Here is a 22618-nt window from a genome sequence, read left to right as displayed (position 1 = left end):
GAGCCACCCAATCCAGCTCCAGGTGGAAGTGAATCCGCATTCCGATTGGCATACAGGAGTATCCCGGAATTAGCCAATCACGTGGGGCCCATTGTGTAAATAGTGTATATAAAGCAAACATTTTGGGGGAACTGCATTCCTCACTACTATGAGCTGAATAAAGAGCATGAAAATCACACTGGACTCTGAGTATCGAGTATCTTTCACAGAGGGAGGGGAGTGGCTGGGGGAGAGAGGGGGAAACAGAGAAGCCCCCCTCCGGCATGTGCATGTATGTGCGCACACACAAGCGCAGTCCGGCCTGCCACAAGGTCTATGGGGCGCTGAACCGGCCCCCTCCTTAAAAAGTTTGCTGACCACTGGTGTAGAAGCTGCTTAGGGGTGCAGGACCTGCATTTATTTTCCAGGCCCCCAATTTGTAAAGGCCAGCCATGCCTTGGAGATGGCAGAACTGTGTTTGATACTTCTTCGCTAATAGTTGTGTTGTTCTTTCCCCCTTCACAGGAGCAAACCTCCCCTTGCAGAGCCGAGGGTGTGCGAATGTCGGAATCCTACGTGGCTTATTCAACATCTATCTCTGCGGCAACATTCCTAGTTGCTAAAATGTTGGCCAGGAGTCCACAGAGCGATTCTTTGCTTTCCGTGTTCTCCTCACAACAACCTTTTCGCTGCCCATGTTTTCCTCTCCAGCCACTGTTCAATTTGCCTTGTTCAAAGTCCAATCAAGCTAGCGGCACTTGAAGAATAATAATAAATGTTTACAACATGAACGGGTCTTGATTTCAATTTCTTGTAATCTGAAGGAAGATTTAATAATGTGACATGAAGCACTGCACTCAGTTGTGTGTCATTTTAAAAATGCTTCTATAAAGCATTAGTCTCCATCCCTTCCTCACAACTTAATTTGTCGCAGAGACAAAAGTAGCACCTCAAATTTCAACAGCTGGATTTCTGTTCACTTTGCCCCCTTACCAAATTGGTACTCGGCTGGCTTTCCTACCCGGAAGAGGTGCAGAGGCCCTTCTGCAGTCATATCTTGTCTCTAATCAGCTATACTTTGGAACTCCCTGCCTATTGATACCTGACAGGTGCCTTCACTGTGCTCTTTTCAGCTGAAAACATTTTTGCTTAGACAAAACGATGTCTTTTTAGTTTATTGCTGGTTTTAATTTTTTTTGAATGTTGTAGTTACTTATTTAATTGTTTTCTTCTTTTGTAAACCATAGGGCCTAGGGCTTGTCGATCAGAAGGTCGGGAGTTTGAATCCCCGCGATGGGGTGAGCTCCTGTTGCTCGGTCCCTGCTCCTGCCCACCTAGCAGTTCGAAAGCATGTCAGAGTGCAAGTAGATAAATAGGTACCGCTCCAGCGGGAAGGTAAACAGTGTTTCCATGCGCTGCTCTGGTTACCTTTTTAAGCAATGCAAGTGATGTGGGAAAACATGATGGGAGTAATTCCAAGAAGCTCCTAATTTCAAGCTTTATAACTCTGCTACATACATAGAAGAAAGAAGACTGATCGCCGAAGAATTGATGCTTTTGAATTATGGTGCTGGAGGAGACTCTTGAGAGTCCCATGGACTGCAAAAAGATCAAACCTATCCATTCTTAAAGAAATCAGCCCTGAGTGCTCACTGGAAGGACAGATCCTGAAGCTGAGGCTCCAGTACTTTGGCCACCTCATGAGAAGAGACCCTGGAAAAGACCCTGCTGCTGGGGAAGATGGAGGGCACAAGGAGAAGGGGACGACAGAGGACAAGATGGTTGGACAGTGTTCTCGAAGCTACCAACATGAGTCTGACCAAACTGTGGGAGGCAGTGGAAGACAGGAGTGCCCGGCGTACTCTGGTCCATGGGGTCACGAAGAGTCAGACATGACTAAACAACTAAACAACAAAGTGTGTTGAGGAGAAGAGACAACTGCCACATGTCTTTTGTTTAGCAAATAATTAAAGATGCTTCTTTCATGTGCACAGGGGGCTCAAATGCATTTTCTTAAACGATTGTTGATGGCTTTGGTTGCTGCATATGTCACACAGGAGCTAAACAGCGAAAGGACCTTATTATATAGTTGCTGGGGAGACCTTCCAAAAAGAGGCCATGCGGTTTTAGGGGAAACATGTTGCTTTAAAGAAGAAGAAGAAGAAGAAGAAGAAGAAGAAGAAGAAGAAGAAGAAGAAGAAGAAGAAGAAGAAATTATTTATACCCCACCCATCTGGCTGGGTTTCCCCAGCCACTCTGGGCGGCTCCCAACCGAATATTAAAACACAATACAGCATTAAACATTAAAAACTTTCCTAAACAGGGCTGCCTTCAGATGTCTTTTAAAAGTAAGATAGTTGCTTATTGCCTTGACATCTGATGGGAGGGTGTTCCACAGGGTGGGTGCCACTACAGAGAAGGCCCTCTGCCTGGTTCCCTGGAACCTCACTTCTCGCAGGGAGGAACCGCCAGAAGGCCCTCGGAGCTGGACCTCAGTGTCCAGGCTGAAAGATGGGGGTGGAGACGTTCCTTCAGGTATATGGGACTTTGAGACCGTTTAGGGCTTTAAAGGTCAGCACCAACACTTGGAAACATACTGGGAGCCAATGCAGATCTCTCAGGGCCAGTGTTATATGGTCTTGGCGGCCACTCCCAGTCGCCAGTCTAGCTGCTGCATTCTGGATTAATTGCAGTTTCCGAGTCACCTTCAAAGGGAGCCCCACGTAGAGTGCATTGCAGTAATCCAAGCGGGAGATAACTAGAGCATGCACCACTCTGGTGAGAAAGTCTCAAGGTCTGCCTGATCCCTCATATGTTTATTAGTAACGAACCCCTTTCACAAGAACACCATGGGTGATATTTAATGTTAGCCCTACTCGGAGTAGACCCATTGAAGTTAACAGACATGACTTACTACTCAGAGTGGGCCCATTAAAATTAATGAAGCTAATGGAACGAGTTGTTTTTAAGCAGAGGTTGGGTGGCCACCCGTCAGGGATTCTTCAGCTGCAATTCCTGCATTGCAGGGGGTTGGAGTAGAATTGGGCTCCCTTCCAATGCTACGATTCTATGAATACAACTCCAAATATCTCTCATACCTTTTTCTCCCATGCAGGGTTAAAAAAAAAAAAAAAACCCTGTAAAAATCTTCCCCTAGGGAACAAAACATTCTCTTCTGCATCCAAAGGGAAGGATTTTTTATACAGTGGTACCTTGGTTCTCAAACGCCTTGGTACTCAAACAACTTTTTTATTTTATTTTGTTTTAACTTGGAACCCAAACACTGCAAACCCGGAAGTAAGTGTTCCGGTTTCCGAACTTTTTTCAGAAGCCAAACATGCTCCATTTTGAGTGTCACACTTCTGATTTGAGTGCCATGCTTCCGTTTTGAATGTTACACTGAATTCTGTCTGTTTTTGCTATTTATTTTGTATTTTTGTTTTTGCGGCTCTTTTCGTTTTGTTTTTGTGACTGTGTGGAACCCAGTTCAGCTACTGATTGATTGATTGATTGATTGATTGATTGTGTGACTTCAGTACATTGTTTATTGCTTTCATTTTATGGATCAATGGTCTCGTTAGATAAAAAAAAATCATGTTAAATTGCTGCTTTAGGGGTTGTTTTTAAAAGTCTGGAGCGGATTTATCCATTTTGCATTACTATCTATGGGAAAGTGTGCCTTGGCTTTGGAACACTTTGGTTTTGGAACAGACTTCAGGAACGGATCAAGTTTGAGAACTAAAGTACCACTGTAGTGACTTTCAAAATAAGAAGCTGAGAGTGGGGAGGGTTGGGCAGTTGCTTTTCTTTATTAACAGGTCTTGGGTTGGGCTGCAGCTTTCAAGGGAAGCAGAAGGAACCCCAAGAAGCTTGGGGAAAGTGAGATAATTCACAGGGAGGCAGAAAGCTTGGAAGAGCATGGAATACTGGGAGGCAGCTCAGGAGGTCTACAGGTTGAGGTTTCCGCAGATTTTGATGCCCAGAATGCCAAGGATGCCAGCCTTGGCACAGCCACCGGCATGGAATCCACCTAGGTGGGAGGAGACAAGAAATACAAATTACACACACACACACACACACACACACACACACACACACAAAGTAAATTTGAGACCTGAAAACTGTGGTCCTATACCCACTTACTAGGTGGAGAGCAAGTCCCTGTGAACTCAGTGGGGCTTCGTAGACTTGAATAGGATTGCACTATTAGGCAGATAGTGAGATATTCCTCTTGTGGGATGTAATCCACTGAGAGCAGTCAAGTACAACATTCCTTGTAATGCTAGAGAAGACATGCAGGGGAATGTTTGGTCCAGCCAGTCGAAACTTCCTGTTCCTTCTGGCTGGAGCATCCTTCCTGTTGCATGTGATAGAAGGTGGGCGTGACCTTACCTGTCCAGGTAACAAAGGGACGAGTCACACAGCACACCTCTCTCTTTTTCACTTCCTTTTTCGTTGGGCCAGCTTTTAGCTAGGAATGCTCTGCTAGCTTCTCAGCTAGCAGAGGCACTGGGATTATTCCCCCTTATGGGGTAGAGCCACATGTACATATTTGTAACTAAGTCTGCCTTCTGGAATCCAACTGTGAACTGATGTAAGTAAACTTCTTTTATTGACTTTGAATAAGATTGTCATGTCTTTATTCTTTTAAGAGGGATTAAAGGGAACTTACCAGGAATATACAAGTCAGTCTGAGACAGACTGAATTGTATAATAGTGAGAGGCTTACACAAGCCTGCAACCAACTATCTGCTGTGTGTAAGAAGGGGAATGTAAACCAGGTCTCCTCAACCTTGGCCCTCCAGATGTTTTTGGCCTACAACACCCAAGATCCCTAGCTAGCAGGACCAGTGGTCAGGGATGATGGGAATTGTATTCTCAAAACATCTGGAGGGCCAAGGTTGAGGAAGCCTGATGTAAACTCTGCTAAGTTAAGAAACTTGCTAACGCAAGTTAGGAAGGATATTAATAAACAATATATACTCTCCTGCCACCTGAACACTCCCACACCTCTTCAGTAACCAATCCAGAAAACCTGCCACTCCAGTTTACGGAGCTCTTTTAGTCTAGTTTGATCTGCATTTCCGTTGCACTTCCAGCATTTAACCCCTCTGGAAGTTCCATTTCCAAACTGAAGCAGGTGTTTGGCTGGACTGTGAATACTCACTCTCAATTTTTTCAACTTTGTAAACGGGCACGTTCTTGCAGAGGTTCTCGATGGAGCTGCCGAAAAGAAGCCACTCCTTGATTTCTCCGAAGAAAGAGTCACTGGGTTCATACTTCACCCACACGTTTCTGGGGGACATCATCTGGTTCATCATCTAAAAAGGGAACGTGTTTATGAAGTAACTCCTTTCCAGAGGGACAGCTGTGTTCCTTTGCTGCTGCTGCTGCTGCACCAAGCGTCAAAGACTCCCACATTTATTGTGCCATAAGGCAGCTTTACCTAACCTGATGTCCTCCGCAGGTTTTGGACTTAAACTCCCATCAGTGTATAATTATGGGGCTGCTGGGAGCACAGTTGTGCTGGCTGGAGCTAATGGAGGTTATAGCCCCAAACAGTTGGAGGACACCAGGCTGGGGAGGGCTAGCATTTGACTTAAGATGAGTGGGGACATCATAGGCATATTACTTCCCCTCCTCAAGAAACACTGGGAATTGTAGACTGAGGAGGGATAGGAGAGCCACCTTTAAATATCTGAAGGGCTGTCACATGGAAGACGGAGCAAACTTGTTATCTGCTGCTCTGGGGGGAGGACCTGAGTGAAAGGATTCAAATGATTCTGACTAAATATTAGGTACAACTTTCCAATAGTAAGAGCTATTCAGTAGTGGAATGGATTCCTTCAGAAGGTGGTAGACTTTCCTTCACTGGATATTTTTGAACAGAGGTTGTCAGGGATCCTTTAGCTGTGATTCCTGCTATAACGATCTCTGGCAAGCAAGCAGCCTGATAAGCAGCAACAACTCTCCGTCAGTTTTATATAAAGTTGATTTAAAAGAAAAACTCATCCAGAGCATGGCGTTCTGCCTGCTCTCATTAACCTTAGTTGCTCAGTCTGACTCATCGTCCCTTCCCCAACAGGAAGGATGCCAAAATCCCGCCTTTCTTCTTCCCTTCCGTTGCTCTCTGAGCCTCTCCAACCTCCTCGTACAGGGACTGCACAGCTGGCCTCTCTCTTCCCCAGAAGACACAGCCTCCGACTCTGGCTTATCTGCTGGTTGCCTGGCAAAGTGACTTCTAACTCTTCCTCTCCTTGGGAGCTAACAGCTTGTTCCCTGGGAAGGAGGGGGGGCGGGCTGTCCTCTCTAAACTCAGACAGACAGCTCTCATCTGCAGAGTCAGCCCCTTGCTTGCGCAGCTCAATTTCTGAGTCTGATTCTTCTGCTGCGCTCTGGGGAGCCACGCTCCTGACACCTGCATTGCAGGGAGACTGATTTGGGAGTTTCTTCCAAATCTACAATTCTATGATTCAAAGTGCATAAACTGAATACAATATACAACTTGAAGACTGGGAAAAGATGTGGAAGGTGAATTTAAAATTTACAGATTGTATTTTATTGAAAGAGGATTATATAAAAATGATGTATAGATGGTATATTACGCCAGAGAAAGTGGAAAAACATGTATAAAAAGGAATCTAAAACCTTTGGAAATGTAAAGAAAAAGATGGTACAGTTTATCATATGTGGTGGGAATGCTAAAGGGTTACAAATTATTGGGAAATGATATATAATGAATTGAAAAAAATGTTTAAAAAGACTTTTGTTAAGAAACCAGAAGCATTCCTGCTAGGAATTTTAGATCAAGATTTTTTTTAAAAAGAAAACTGGAAATTATTTATGTATGCAGCAACAGCAGCAAGAATTATATTAGCACCAGCTTGGAAGACAGAAGAAATACCAATGAAAGAACAATGTCAAGGGGAACTTATAGAATATGCAGAACTGGCAAAATTAACAGATAAATTACATGAAAAGGATAACGAAGAATTTAAAATAGAATGGGAACCATTTACAACATATATGAAAGAAGCAAGATAAAGAATTTGACTCACTGGCAGGGTTTGAATAAACAAACACAATCATCTATTTAAAAAAGACTATATGTATTGGGAAAATTTTTGGGAAACAACACTCAGGGTGAGTAATATGGAAATAAAGCAAAATGGGAGTATGAGGGAAGTCCAGGGGAGGAGGGGGGAAATATGGAAAATTGTTAGAGAAATATTGTTAGAGGATGTATACATGGAAAAACCAATATAAATATTTTTGAAGAAGAAGAAGAAGAAGAAGAAGAAGAAGAAGAAGAGTTTGGATTTGATATCCTGCTTTTCACTACCCAAAGGAGTCTCAAAGCAGCTAACATTCTCCTTTCCCTTCCTCCCCCACAACAAACACTCTGTGGGGTGAGTGGGGCTGAGAGACTTCAGAGAAGTGTGACTAGCCCAAGGTCACCCAGCAGCTGCATGTGGAGGAGGGGAGACGCGAACCCAGTTCCCCAGATTACGAGTCTACCGCTCTTAACCACTACACCACACTGGCTCTCAGTGTGCATAAAAGGAAGTGCATAAACTGAATAGGCATGTACAGTGTATGATATATAACCCCGAGATGTCTGTAATGAATTCTGCAGTTACCTGCTTCTCATAAGCCAACCGCCCAATTTCCTCCAGCTCTGGAATGTAGCCTTTTTCCATCTTCATGACGAAGCAGGCCCTTCGAGAAAACAGCCGGGTGGCAATGTATCCCTGTCATTCACAAAAGGAGAATAAGAACTGAGATTAAGGTAGTGGGCTTTTCGGGCTCCCGTTCGCTCCCACCCTAAGGTAGGAATCAAAATTGGCTTTCAGTCTGAACTAAAGGCCCATGGTAAACAAGAAAGGCTCTTTCTGAGGCCACTGGCCAATTTTATTAAAGGTGTTCGAGTACATTTGGATGTCCTGCAACTGATTATTCAACCTCATTTTGTAGCATTTTTACTTTTAGTAGCAAGAAAGACTTGCCTAAGTGCATTAATAATTTCAGAGGTAATGACGGGTGACTAATGATACATTTGTCTGAAGCCACATTTTGTATGAACATGATTTTTTAAAAAGAAAATAAATGACCGTCTTCTCTGTTACAAACTGTGTGTGAACAGATTCAGAAAAATGCCTGCATTGGTGAACAAAGGGGCCTAACTTTGTCACTTGTAAAAGTGGATTTTGAGTCACTAACCTAACTACTATTGTGTCAAAATTGGATAGACTCAACGAGTTCTTCATTCATTCTTGCCAGAAAACCAATCTGTATGTTGTCAAGCTGACTTATACTCGAGTATAAGCCGACCCGAATATAAGCCGAGGCACCTAATTTTCCTACAAAAGCCTGGGAAAGCTTATTGACTCGAGTATAAGCCGGTTCACCTTTGCCGCTGTGGAGGAGGAGGAGGAGGAGGAACAAGCAGCCCGAAAGCAGCCCTTTGGGCTGCTCCTTCCTCTTCCTCCTTTCCCGCTGTGGAGCTCACCCCGTCGTGGGGATTCAAACCGCCGTTCTTCTGATCGGCAAGCCCTAGGGCTCTGTGGTTTAACCCACAGTGCAATGTTCCCTTGTGTTATACAGAGAAGGCTGGGATCATGTCCTGTTTAAGCAGGAACCAGGGAAAGTGAGCACCTGTGGGGTTTTAATACTTCCTTAACTGATAGGCTTTCTGCCTTCTGGGGTCTAAAGTTTGCATTTATGTGAGCAGTTCAGGAATGGAACAAGCTGCCTGGGGAGAGTAAACCACCGTTCTTGTACGCTTCTTAAGGAATGGTTGACTGGGGTGAGCGGGCAATGGCGGCACGAGTGGAGAGAAGGGGCTTCTTTCTCGCCACCCCCACTGCCTGCCTCACTTGATTATAAGCCGAGGGCAGCTTTTTCAGCACAAAAAAATGTGCTGAAAAACTAGGCTTATACTCAAGTATATAAGTAATTTTACAGAGCCAAGAAAGCTATTCATTCAAAAGCACGGATGAATTTGACTGTTCTGGAAACAAATTCCTCAGAATGTGACTGACGGGTGCTCGCCATTGCCATCACTCTTTACAATGTCTGTGATCACCCCCAAAATAAGTTTATTTTAAATAGATGATACTTGGATGGATGGATGGATGGATGGATGGAATGCAGCTGAATTATAAAAAAATGTTTCTGCCTAAAATGTTGATTATTCCTGGTATCATTTCTTTCTTTCCTGTGTTGTTAAGCCCACCTTTCTTCCATAAATGAACCCAAGGCAGAATTCCTATGCTTCCAAGGCGGTCTCCCAACCAGACCTGCTTAGCTGCAACAAGGTGGATGGTGGCTCCACCTGCCTTCAGATCCACCCTCGGTCACCTGTTTTGCAGAGGACCCCAGGGGATTGTTGTGAGGCAGAAACAGGTAGACTTACATGCTTGTAGTCAAAAATGGTGTCTGAAGAGCAGAGTCCTCCATAGACGTGGATGTTGGCTACTTGATTCTCATTATCTATGGACACGGTCTGCTGGATATAATCACCATTGTAGTTTGGGATTCTGTAGACCTGAGAGTAAATAGAGCCCCCCAAATTGTTATTTTTTAAAACATATTTCTTATTGTGAAGTATGACATAAGTAAGGGTGACACACACACACACACACACACACACACACACACGGAGTGTAATTCACTTAAACTTTCTTTTAAAAAATCAAAGTGACTAATGCGATAATCACTTAAAAGAACCCCATTATTAGGTAGTATGCCAAAGTACACATCAGTGGGGGGGAGACCCATCAAATGCATGAAAAACTGGAGCAGAAATGAAAAACACAAATAACCAGCAAAGTGGGGGCAATGCTCTCTTTTGCAGCATTGGGAAGTAACCCACAGATCTTTGAAAGAGTCAGGTTTTAATTTGGCTTCTAACAGCACCCAGTATTGGTGGTCAGAGGGTCCTCTCTGCAGAGGCATGCCACAGTGTTGGCACTACCATTACTGTGCAGGAGGGGCACTTCATGTGACACGAGCTCCGATGCTGAACCTCAAGGGAGCTGATTCCCAGTTTAGGGGTATCAATAAGCAGCATCTTCAACTGGGCTCTGAAGCTAACAGGTTATCCATGCAAAATGAACCATGTTGTTGTTGTTTAATCGTTTAGTCATGTCCGACTCTTTGTGACCCCATGGACCAGAGCACGCCAGGCCCTCCTGTCTTCCACTGCCTCCCACAGTTTGGTCAGACTCATGTTGGTAGCTTCAAGAACACTGTCCAACCATCTCGTCCTCTGTCGTCCCCTTCTCCTTGTGCCCTCCATCTTTCCCAACATCAGGGTCTTTTCCAGGGAAAATGAACCATACCAGAGCAATATGTTCTAACTGCCATTCTCTTCTAACAAGCTGAGAGCCCCCAAACTATGAGCCTGTGTTTTCAGAGGGGCAGGATACAACCCTGTCCAAAACAAGGTGCAATTCTTAAATATGCAAATCCACCAGTACTTCTATCATAGAATCATAGAATCATAGAGTTGGAAGAGACCCCAAGGACCATCCAGTCCAACCCCCTGCCAAGCAAGAAACACCATCAAAGCATTCCTGACAGATGGCTGTCAAGCCTCTGCTTAAAGACCTCCAAAGAAGGAGACTCCACCACACTCCTTGGTAGCAAATTCCACTGTCAAACAGCTCTCACTGTCAGGAAGTTCTTCCTAATGTTTAGGTGGAATCTTCTTTCTTGTAGTTTGAATCCATTGCTCCGTGTCCGCTTCCCTGGAGCAGCAGAAAACAACCTTTCTCCCTCCTCTATATGACATCCTTTTATATATTTGAACATGGCTATCATATCACCCCTTAACCTTCTCTTCTCCAGGCTAAACATACCCAGTTCCCTAAGCCGTTCCTCATATATCTGTATTAAGTTTACGTTTTGCTTCACTTCTGCCAGTCCCACTTTTCACAGCATTTTACGGGTTCCGCTCACTTCTGCATGCTGGTATTGTGTAGGGCAGGCTTCCTCAACCTCGGCCCTCCAGATGTTTTGAGACTACAATTCCCAGCATCCCTGACCACTGGTCCTGCTAGCTAGGGATCGTGGGAGTTGTAGGCTAAAAACATCTGGAGGGCTGAGGTTGAGGAAGCCTGGTGAAGGGCATACATGCAGCGGGATAAATAAAACGACAGCCCCAGTATAGTAAACAGCACCACAATGGTTACGACATTTGAAGTGTTGTCATGGTGAAAAGGAGATGATTTTGTTTACCTGGAAATTTGCAAAAGCTGGGCTCCAGAAGAACCCCAGAACAGCGATTAATACAGCCTGGGGGAAGAAAAGTGGGAGGGGAGGAGATATTTTCCATCAAGATAAAATAGGACACAATTGAAAGGTGCTCCATTTAAAGGAGTGGCTCCCAAACCTTTAGGGGTCACCGTCCCCTTGGTTCCATAACCTCATTCCCAAGGCCCCCTACCCTATATAAAAAGCATCATTCAGAACAGCAGTTTGCACAAGCCACTGATAACACAACAGAATTCAAAACAGTCACAATTAATTGCACATTTGTTCAGAAGTCAATTAAATTTATTTAGTTAATTCAACAAACTGGATGAACCAGACCCTGTGATAAGCAACTTTTCAAAGTCTGAGAGTCACTAACAACCCCCGGATTCCTTTGCCAGCCCCTTGCCTCTTTGCACCCCCCCCCCAGGTAACTCCCACCCTACTTTGGGAAGCACTGGTTTGATTTTGGGCTAATGGCAGTGAACTCAATGTGGGCGGGTGGCTTTGAACCTTCTGCTACCTTCTAGAAGCCCCCAGCACCACAAGTGAACACACAGCAATCCCATACATGGGCAGCTTCCCTGTTGCATTTAGGCACCGCCAATGCCCTGGGAGAGCAATATTACCAATTCCCCCTGCTGGTATTAGAAGAGGAAAGGCGATTGCCCTTCCCCAAGGAAAGCAGAGGAGAACCAGAAGCTCTATTCTTCCCAACTCCCACAAAGAGGCTGCATTTTGTTCCCACCAATCCAATGGGTGTTACTGAAATACCCCCTGAAGGATCTTCAGAGAATCTACCCAAGACATGCCTCACTTCTTGGCTTATTATTTATTTAAAATATTTGTGAGCTGCCTCTCATTAAAACAATACCCAGGCAGTGTACAATCAAGCAATTCAATGCAAAACAGGAGTGCAACATCCAATCAAAGCAGTCTACAAAAGGCAATATAATATCACGATTTCAGTAGCTAGGAATCATTCAACTGGCATCAGAGGCCAGAGTAAGCCTGAGTTCTCAACAGTCAGTAGCAGCTCAGCAAAGGAAGGTGCCTGTTGCCCCTCAGTGGGTGGGAGTCCATTCCCCAGTCAGGGGGCCACCACGCAGAATGCCCTGCCCCAATTTGCCACACTATGAACCTCCACAGGCATTGGAATAATACACCAAATTGAAGGCTGCCTGTGGAAGAGGGGGCCCCCCATCTCAGGATCCTCTCTTATCCTTCCCTGGATCTTTGTGCTGCCCCCTCCCCCAGATCTCCTGTACCCTGCAAGAGACATGCCAGATTTTCAGTTTAAATACCCATGACGTTCAAAGTTTTGATTGTGTTGTGGAGTTGAGGGAGTAAGTGCCCCGAGTCCCTTCCAAACATGGGGTCCTGTACACAGTGAGAGGTAGAGCCCAATAGGGGATTCTGTTGCTGAGCTAGACAGGCAAGTTTTTGAGGAAGACAGTGACCTCAGCTGGCCACTTAAGTGTCCTCATCAGCATCCCAGAAGAATGAGCCAGGTTGGAAGAACTACAACAAGTGATGGTGGGCCTCTAGGCTAAAGGGTGGGCCTTTTCTTCACCTGCCCACCTAGCTGCTAGGTAGGAGAACAGTAGCCAGAGAGCGTGTGAGAGAACTGAGCTGGAAGCAGCCTGGAGGATGGAGAAACAGAGACCTGCTTGCTCTGTGCTGGATCCAAAGCTGTTACTCATGGAGATGCAAGATCTGTTGGTGCTGATGCTGTGAGTCCCTCCATCCTATGCTCAAGCTGTACAGATGTGTAAATGAAACCAAATATGCTAAAGACCTCACAATCTCTGCTAACCTTCATTCCAAGGAATCTGAACCCAGGTGTGGTGTGTAACAATATAATCCTACTCTGCTGTCAGAAAATCGTTCTGTAGTTACAGAAATGAGTTCATTCAAAACCAAAGCAAGTTCATTCAAAATGCTGCATTCGCAAAATGTAAAGTTTTGGATGAGGTAAATGTCCCTGTCTCCTTCCAAGAGATGCTAGCTTGCGGTGAACCCCCCACCTGCTATGAATTTTCACCCTTACAAAGACAATTCACAACCTCACCTAAATACATATTAATTTTTGCTAAAAGGATTCTGCCAGCTATACTCACGAGTCCGCTCATTTTTCTCTCAGATAAGGGGAAGAAGCTGAGAAGCAAATGGAATAAGATTCCCGAGACTTCGAACTTTTATATCTTGCCTGTAGGTGTGGGGAACATTACACAGAAATAGGCTCCGTATACTTCGGGACTCCATATCTATCGGACCCGCCATGGTAAACGGCTTTATCTGCATTTTGGGCTGAGCCGATAACCATGCCTGATAGCCCAGAGTACATTAGTCAGCTGCGAAAAAATTCCAATTTGTTCATTTTGCAAATATCAGTTAACCCTTTCTAGAATGTCTGCGCCTGCCTGCCTCTAGTCTGCCCATATGCTCTACGATATCAGGTTCTTAAATAGAGGCGTGTATGTCTGAGGTTCTGTGAGGGAGGGGATGCTTCTGAAATTCCCCTCATCTAAATTTTACCAGGATTTTGTAGTTCCACATTATGGAGCTTTGTTTCCGCAGCAGAACCCAATACGCATGAAAAACACTCTGTTCTGAATTTTTCTCAGACCAACTAGTTTGTCACAGACTCAATTACTTGCTTGCCGGTTTCCCATTGGAACTTCAGACTGACCACTGTGAGAACAGGATGTTGGACCAAATAGCCATTGGCCTGATCCAGGATGGCTCTTTTATGTTTTAATTAGGACTTATCCCTGGACCTCTAGAGTGCATTACATAGGAACAGAGGTAGCCGCCTTCTACTGAGTCAGGCTATTGGGTCCGTCTAGCTTGAATTATGGTGCTGGAGGAGACTCTTGAGAGTCCCATGGACTGCAAAAAGATCAGACTTATCCATTCTGAAGGAAATCAGCCCTGAGTGCTCATAGGAAGGACAGATCCTGAAGCTGAGGCTCCAATACTTTGGCCACCTCATGAGAAGAGAAGACTGCCTGGAAAAGACCCTGATGTTGGGAAAGATGGAGGGCACAAGGAGAAGGGGACGACAGAGGATGAGATGGGTGGACGGTGTTCTCGAAGCTACCAACATGAGTCTGACCAAACTGCGGGAGGCAGTGGAAGACAGGAGTGCCTGGCGTGCTCCGGTCCATGGGGTCACAAAGAGTCGGACACGACTAAACGACTGAAGAACAACAACAACAGCTTTGCATTGTCTACACTGGCCAGCAGCAGCTCTCCAAGATTTCAGACAGCCTTCTCTCTTAGCCCTACCTGGAGATTTCACTTCTCTATCTGGAGATTTCACTGGGGAAATCTAGGACTTCCTTTTATCTGTCCTGGATCTTCCAATATTCAGCTTCGTTGGAGGTTGATGGGTTCTAGTGTCAAGAGAAAGGAAGAAAAAAAATTCTCTACCCACTTTCTCCTCTTGCTTGCTTTTTTCTTCTTCTAAACTTTACATATGTTGAGATCTCCTCGCAGGGGCGGTGTGTCCTGTTTCGCTGCTTCAGATGAAACAGGAAGCGCTGCCTTGCTGGACCACTGCTGTCACTGCTGCCGCCACTAACTGCTCCTGCCGCCACCGCGTGCCCTGCCACATCCACCATTGGCAGAGAAGTAGTGCTGCCATCGGCACCTATTTCAGGGAAGATCATACCAATTTTGGGAGAGATTTTGCCCCAAATCGCACAAGATCTTGCTTGCTCTGCAAGATCTCATTCAAATCGAATCAAGTACCTTTATTGGCATCACAATATAAAACATTTCAAGTTACTGGGATAATTTAAAAGGGCAAGGGTGAAGCTGTCGAGGGTTGTAAGGTCACGCTGTGATCGTGTGCACTTAGGTATTCTGCTTTGCCCTGTCTATTCCCCAAAAGGATGGTTTGTTGAGAACCCTTTCTGGTAAAAATGTGGCTAAAAAGGAAGCTACTACGGCCATGATATCATTGTCCTGATCTGCCGGGAGAAACCTCATTTGATTTCTTCTTGGATTTGTAGGTCGGAGGTCCAACATTTTGCTCAGCATCAGTTGGCGAGGTCTGCTGTGTAGAGAGCAAAATGTAAGAGAACGTGGTCTATTGAATCAGGTACTCCTTGGTTAGGTAAAGGTAAAGGGACCCCTGACCATTAGTTCCAGTCACGGATGACTCTGGGGGCGGCGCTCATCTCGCTTTACTGGCCAAGCCAGCCAGAAGTACAGCTTCTGGGTCATGTGGCCAGCATGACTAAGCCGCTTCTGACGAACCAGAGCAGTGCATGGAAACACCGTTTACCTTCCCACCAGAGTGGTACCTATTCATCTGCTTGTACTTTGACGTGCTTTCGAACTGCTAGGTTGGCAGGAGCAGGGACCAAACAAGGGGAGCTCACCCCATCGCGGGGATTCGAACCGCTGACCTTCTGATCGGCAAGCCCTAGGCTCAGTGGTTTAGACCACAGCGCCACCCGCGTCCCTCCTTGGTTGCAGGCACACAAACGGGCTTGATATGGAGTATGTAAGAATCTGCGTTCGGTCACTGCAGAGGGGAAGGCATTTAATCTCGTGAGCATAAAGGAAGATCTCATTCAATTTCAAGCAAGATCATGCCCCCAAATGGTTGTGATCTTGCCCAAAATTGGTACCAATGGCAGTGACGCTTCTCCGCCACTGTCAGATGGCAGCTAGGCAGATGGGGCACCCATGGGTGTGCCTCCTGGGGCCTGAGGTAGTGGACTCAGCCTGCCTAATGGCTGCACCAGCTCTGCCTCCTTGTTGGTTTTTGTCTTCTGCAGCCAGGGTGCCCTCACAACCTCTCTTCAGCACCCCTGCCCCCAGCTCGGTGCTATGCTGCCCAGGCTGGAGGGAGCCCAGCTCTGCTGGTTGGGAACTGATGGCGGGATTTGTAATCCAGGACATTTGGAAGGTACCAAGTTGGTTGGTGAGAGTTGGGATGGATAAATGTCACTTTTGCAAACATTTGTGCCGGATGTGAAGAACTGTGCCGGTTTTCAGCAAAGATCCACAGTTTAAGAACTTGGCTTTATATCCATGGAAAGATGGTCTGGATCTTTGTTTCCAGAAAGTGGCAAGCACTACACCAAATTGATTCTTTCAGCGATTCCATACTGCTATCAGCATGTTCTTATGAAAGGGCCACTTTTTCCGTGCTTACAGGTGTTAACAGAAAAGGCTGTTGCCCTTCGCGAACAGTTTTTGTGTATGCATGGATCAATTAATTATATCAATTTAAAGATGTGAGCAGGGGATGTGGGTGGCGCTGTGGGTTAAACCACAGAGCCTAGGGCTTGCTGATCAGAAGGTCGGCTGTTCGAATCCCAGCGACGGGGTGAGCTCCTGTTGCTCGGTCCCAGCTCCTGCCAACCTAGCAGTTTGAAAGCATGTCAAAGTGCAAGTAGATAAATAGGTACCGCTCCGGTGGGAAGGTAAACGGCGTTTCCGTGCGCTGCTCTGGTTCGCCAGAAGCAGCTTAGTCATGACTCGGAAGCTGTACGCCGGCTCCCTCAGCCAATAAAGTGAGATGAGCTCCGCATCCCCAGAGTTGTCCTTGACTGGACCTAATGGTCAGGGGTCCCTTTACCTTTACCTAAAAGATGTGAGCAGGGAAGACAAAGAACTGTAGCCATTGGAGCAACGGACCTCAGAATTTTTCCTCGTGTTAAGTTCATGTTTCCTTGAAAATTAGATCATCTCTAGGGGTGGCAGCCAACTAGGTTTACTCAGAGTAGACTCACTGAAATTAACAGTCCTAATTTCAGTTCACTAATTTCCATTGAGTAAAACATAGCTGAATGCCACACTAAAAGCAAAAGTCACAACAATGGAACTTAAAAATATATATTTTTTTAAAATCCAGATTTTTTCCCATCCTGGTCAATGCAGATGTTGGAATGTTACTTGACATTTCACACAGCAGGTTTACTAGGCGAGCCGTGTTTGTTTTGTGGGATTAAACTCGGTCTTAATTCAGCAGTTTTAAAATGACGCCTCCCGCCCATTCCTTCTGTGCAATCAAATGTTATCAAAAAGCGTATTGATTATATCTTTTATCGGCCTCGTGTGGCTTATCTGTAAGGCGTCACCCAGTTTCCTTGTCCTTCGCCTACATGCCCCAGGTCCGAGGAGGACCAGCCCCACTGTGATAAGGGGGGCCCTACCCCTCCGGACTCTCCACACCTAATATTTGAAAACCCGAGTATATAAAGTAGAAGGGTTCCCCTTTAGCTGATCCCACACCTCTTCCAGCGACAAAATGAAGCTCATTGTGAGTATACACCACTTTTCATTTTCTACTGAAAGCCCATGCGACGGAAAACCCACTTTATCCCTAAAACCTCTTTTTTGTGGGAAGCAATTTCTAGATTTCATTTATGTATTTATTTATTTAATGACATTTATATACTGCCTTTTCTCTGGAGGAGTTCAAGGTGGTATGAATGATTCTTTGCTCCCCGTTTCATCCTCACAACAACCCTGTGAGGTAGGTTAGGCTGGGATAGAATGACTGGCCCCAAGGTCACCCAGAGGGCTACGTACCTCACAGGGCTGTTGGGGGGATTAAATGATGAGGGGAGAACCTTCTCTTCCTTGGAGGAAAAGGCAGGATATAAATGCAACAATTAATATAAAATAAATCTGCTACGTCATATGTAGACCTGGCGGGCTTCAGCTCCTTGAGGAATTTGCAAGGAACACACTCCTGGTGAAACAGCCCTGCCCATGAATGTTCTTGAGCCCCTGTGTTTAAGAGCTCTTAACTCTGTGATGGATTGCGGTCTTAATCTTGAAGTAACCCCCACGCACTAACAAACACAACTGTTCCTTTTAGCGACTGGAAAATTGAACGTACAGCCGGAATCTTAATGCCAATTAAGCTGGCTGCCTAAACGGACATTGGAAATCAAGGCACTTGGGAAATTTCTCTGCCCCTACTCGGAATAATTTGGTAACCAGCGCATGCTTGAATCCATCTCTAGTTGCCGGAAGTCCAAAATAGGAGGCAAAAAGTAAATGCGCTTTATGGAGCAAAGGAACGAGCGAGAAATTGGCAGCTGGATTCACGGCCTGAGTTTCCTAGATTATTTTATTCTAAATACTGTACTGAGATTACGTTTTAATTTTAAAAAAACAACAACTGCAAGTTGGTTATAACTAGAAGATAGTTACAGGTAGGTAGCTGTGTATCTGAAGAAGTGTGCATGCACACGAAAGCTCATACCAAGAACAAACTTAGTTGGTCTCTAAGGGGCTACTGGAAGGAATTTTTATTTTATTTTATAACTAGAAGATGACTGTCATGTAATGCTGCTCTTCCTCTGAAATCTGTTCCAGGCTCTGAGTGTTGCTCTCCTGGGCGTTCTCCTAGCCCCCACCTTGGCTGATAATGTAAGTACTAAAACAGATTAAGCCCATTGCTCTCATTACATTATTTCGGTTTCTGTCTTGTTGATGCTCTTATAAGCTCGAAATCGGATGTGGCCTGAGGCTGCCTTTATATCTTGGTGTAGAATTCTGCATGATGAATGTGTAGAATTCTGCATGATCCTCTTGCATTGTGAATGTGGGCACAGCAGCACAGGCAGGGCCGTCTTAAGAGTATTTCGCGCCGTGGCACGAAGATCCCTCCGGCGCCCCTTGCACTCCGACGGGCACGGCGAGTGGGGCCGGGAGGGTGCGGCATGGCAGGGCGGGCAGGGCGCGTCGGGTGTGGCATGGCGGGCGGAGCAGGGCAGGCGTGGCATGGCGTGGCGTGGCAGGCGTGGCTGAGGCACTCTCCAGGCCGTGGTGCCCTGGCACCTTGCGCCAGTCGGCTCTATGGCTGAGACGGGCCTGAGCACAGGGGATATGGAAGCTTGGAAGAATCGTCCATTGAGGCTGCCTCTGATCCCATTCTTGAGCCTTGCGTAGGTTGGCCAATTTGCCAGAATTTGAGGGATAGGAGCAGGTGCTCTTCCAAAGATTCCTGCACCGCAGAGGGTTGGACTAGTTGACCCTTTGGTACTTTCCAACTCTACAATTCTAGAATTCCATCATCTCCAAATGCACCTTGGGGGAAAAATGCTTCAGGCTGAACTGTGCTTGAGAGCTGCCTTCAGTCATGCTTACTAGGCTGGAGGTCCACTGTTTCTTCTATTCTGCATTTACAAAGAAATGTTTGTTGCGAAATCTGGAATACTGAAAATCTGATTGTCTTGTTGTCCTTCATTTTTTCTCCCCACTCAAGAATGAAAACAACCAAGGGAATGCGGGGGGCCGTTCCCATCAGTCTGTGAGCATTGACAAGCAAAAGAAGGTGGTCAACGTGGACAACAATAATGGATGGCACTCCTGGAACAACATTTTAGATTACAGCACTGTAAGGGGCATCCACACATTCAGATGCCTTTGTTTTTTGCTTGGGATAAGGGAGAAATTCAGTTTTTTAAAAAATTCATTTTTAAAAAACGAATTGATCGAATTTGTGATTTCCGAAACGGTATGAGAACAATAGAGTATGCAGTAATGGGGAGGGGGTGAAATGAAGCTCAGTTCCATATTTTATGCAGACCTGCCTCATCAGTACTTCCCAAGGCAATATGCCAAATGGGGCACAACTCTGCAGATTTCATAATGCAGTTCTCCATCCAAAAACGGCACAAAATGCATGTATTTATTTCATAAAATTTATATAGTTGTCAATTGCAGGGGGGAATCACTCTGAAAGTAGTTTGCAAAAATAAATTGAGGGGATATAATTTGTAAATTTGTATATTAGTGAACAGAATATATAAAATTGCACTATATCAGGGATTATTGCATGCAAGGCGATTTCTTTCTTTAAAGGTTGCGAGTTTGAGGTGGTAATGGGGTGAGCCAAGTTTAAGACTGGAAAACTGAAAGAAAGTAAAATTGACAGAATTGTCCCTTCCTGCGTAATGCTCATCTGATTATTCCTGTTTTGATTGGACAGGGCTTTATGGCAACCCGGATCCTCTCCAAGAAAGCTTGCTTTCTTACCAAAATGAATCAAGATGTCATGCCAGATGTGACCACTCTTCCAGAAGCCATCAGGGAAAAACAGGTAAAGCCAAGAGGAGCCTTGTTGGGTGGATTTCAAAGAGGATTAGACAAGTTCTTGGAGGATAAGCTGCTAAATTTGCATTTCCTGAAATAATATGAGTACATCCAATGTTGTCCTTCAAGATTCGTCCTTATCTGAATTTGGTGATGGAATCCTCCAGCCAATGGTCACAAAAATGCATATGACCCACTCAGTCCCGTCTTTCAATTCTGTGTTGTTGCTCCCCACTGTTTAGAAGGATCGTACCAAAGGGCCGGCACCCAAGAACCTCACTTACAGGGTTGCTCCCAAGAAGATCACTAACCTGGCCCCATATGGGAAGAACATCGAAGCCTTGTGCAGAGGGATCCCTACCTATGCTGCTTATGAATTCGCAGGTGAGTCCTCAACTGAAAGGGGTTTGTAGAGTGAAAGGAGTGTATTCCTGCCTTAGGGACAAGTTGGGTTTGGAACCAGAGAGTCACAAAGGAACCCCTTTTGGGGTGGTCTTCCCAGCCTCCCCTGCGTCCTCCCCAGGGCCACGGAGCACAGGTTTGACCCTAGTGATAAACTGATGGGACAGCTGGCTAAAAATCTTCAGACTGGATATAAAATAAATGTGCCGCCTCAGTTTTCTGTTAATAATAAATATGATAATATGCAGACCTGCTGAAAATATTGAGATCCTAATGACTTATATCAAGGATGCAAGTACTCCCATCATCGTTGCTGAACGAACTGTACACTTGTAACATTAAACTTGGGTGTGTAACAGAAACAGAATGAGTATCACACAACAGCTTTGTGGCAGTCGCATGGGGTTCACTTAACGGAAACCTTCAAATGTGATTGCGTATAATTGGGTGAAGCTGCCCCTTCATACTGTCAAAGGGCAGAAGAGAATGTCCGTGGAAATACTCGGTTCACAGCACATGTCCACAAGCTGGATTGGTTGTGCACTGAACATGAAATACACCTTTTGTTAAGAATTCCATGAAACACAGCCTCCCCCCACTTCTATTGTTAGCCCTGGTTGATCATTGCAGCCCCACTGAAGCCACGGGAAAGGCGCAGTGGTTGAACTGGTTGGAAAACTGCGTCAGTTGTCTCTGTCGTCAATGTACCATGAACTGCAGGGTTCTTAAAACAGTGTGGGAGCTGGTGGGAGCTGGTGTGGCAGAGTGGTTAGAGTGTCAGGCTTGGACCTGGGAAATCAGGGTTCGAATCCTTACTCAGCCACAAAGCTCATTGGGTGACCTTGAGCCGGTCATTCTCAGCCTGGCCTGCCTCGTAGGGTTGTTGTGGTGATTAAATAGGGCAGGAGAATCACGGATGGCACCTGGAGCTCCTTGAAGGAAAAATTGGGAAATAAATGGATTAAATAAATCATTGAACTCCATCCAAATGCCTCGTCTGATTATATCTGTTCCCATGTTCCAAAAACCACGGAACATATGGGAAAATAATATCTGGGATACAGCGATGTCTGAGGGTCTCGCCTTCCAAGAAACATTGACCCCCTTTCATTAAGTATGTTAATGACCCAAATCAATGCCTTTGTATACCAACCGCTCAATATTCTTAGTGAAGAAGTTTCATCAAGTAGTACGTTTGACTGTTGAATGTATCGGTGTATGTCTAGAGGCAACAGATAAAACAAACACCGTTAACTGTACTGCTGGATAAGTGTTTTATGGTTAATGTGTTTGTTTAAAAACAAACACATTTTTAAATAAATCAAATGATTTGATTCCATCCCGATACCTTGCCTGATGCTATCTGTTCCCATGTTTTTCTTTCCAGGAGAAAGTTCAGGAGCCTGTTTCCAAGCCAACATCCTCTTCATCTTGAGAATCAGCCTTTGTGGGGGAGAAAGGATGGCTTAACAGACCTCCAACTTTTTCTCACCGCAGTGCTTGTCCATCGATGAAAGAAACAGCTTCTCACCCTGGGTTTCATTCATTTCCTTTTCATTTTACGCTTGGAGCATGAGGGAAAACACTACTGCATTTGGAGTGATTGCCAATTAAAACGTGCCTAGAATTTTAAAAGTCTCTCTTCATTATGTATTTGTCACATTTCTATCCCACCCTCACTGTCCATTTTATCCTCTCCCCAACCCTGCGAGGTAGGCTAGATCGAGACAGAGTGTGTGTCCCAATATTACCCAGTTGAAGTTTATGTTGCTTGATTTTCAAGTTAAAAGTCCAGCGGGAAAACTGAGTTTCTTGGAAAATGCCATCTTTAATAGAGCAGGAGTTGCTCACCTAGGAATTAACTCTCTCCTATCTGCACCTCTACCAACATTTCTATGATTCTTCTGAG

General features: G+C 45.2%; 2 protein-coding genes across 2 annotated transcripts; one reads left to right on the top strand and one right to left on the bottom strand.

Annotated features, from left to right (window-relative positions):
- Window positions 1-3764: 3764 nt before the first annotated feature.
- Window positions 3765-13433, bottom strand: GKN2 (gastrokine 2; the record flags this gene model as incomplete). Its single annotated transcript, XM_033156796.1, has 6 exons — window positions 3765-4009; window positions 5147-5300; window positions 7620-7730; window positions 9395-9526; window positions 11221-11277; window positions 13356-13433. Coding segments are annotated over 6 exons (615 nt in total), but the record flags the coding sequence as incomplete, so codon positions are not given.
- Window positions 13434-17491: 4058 nt separating this feature from the next.
- On the top strand, window positions 17492-22179 carry GKN1 (gastrokine 1). Its single transcript, XM_033156795.1, has 6 exons — window positions 17492-17518; window positions 18586-18639; window positions 19478-19609; window positions 20204-20314; window positions 20550-20691; window positions 22097-22179. Exons 1-6 carry the CDS (start codon window positions 17507-17509, stop codon window positions 22177-22179), a joined length of 534 nt encoding a protein of 177 aa, XP_033012686.1. The 5' UTR covers window positions 17492-17506.
- Window positions 22180-22618: the final 439 nt, after the last annotated feature.

This window comes from Lacerta agilis, chromosome 8, assembly GCF_009819535.1.
Source record: "Lacerta agilis isolate rLacAgi1 chromosome 8, rLacAgi1.pri, whole genome shotgun sequence".
Taxonomy (NCBI): domain Eukaryota; kingdom Metazoa; phylum Chordata; class Lepidosauria; order Squamata; family Lacertidae; genus Lacerta; species Lacerta agilis.
This window is presented reverse-complemented; position numbering and strand designations above follow the sequence as displayed.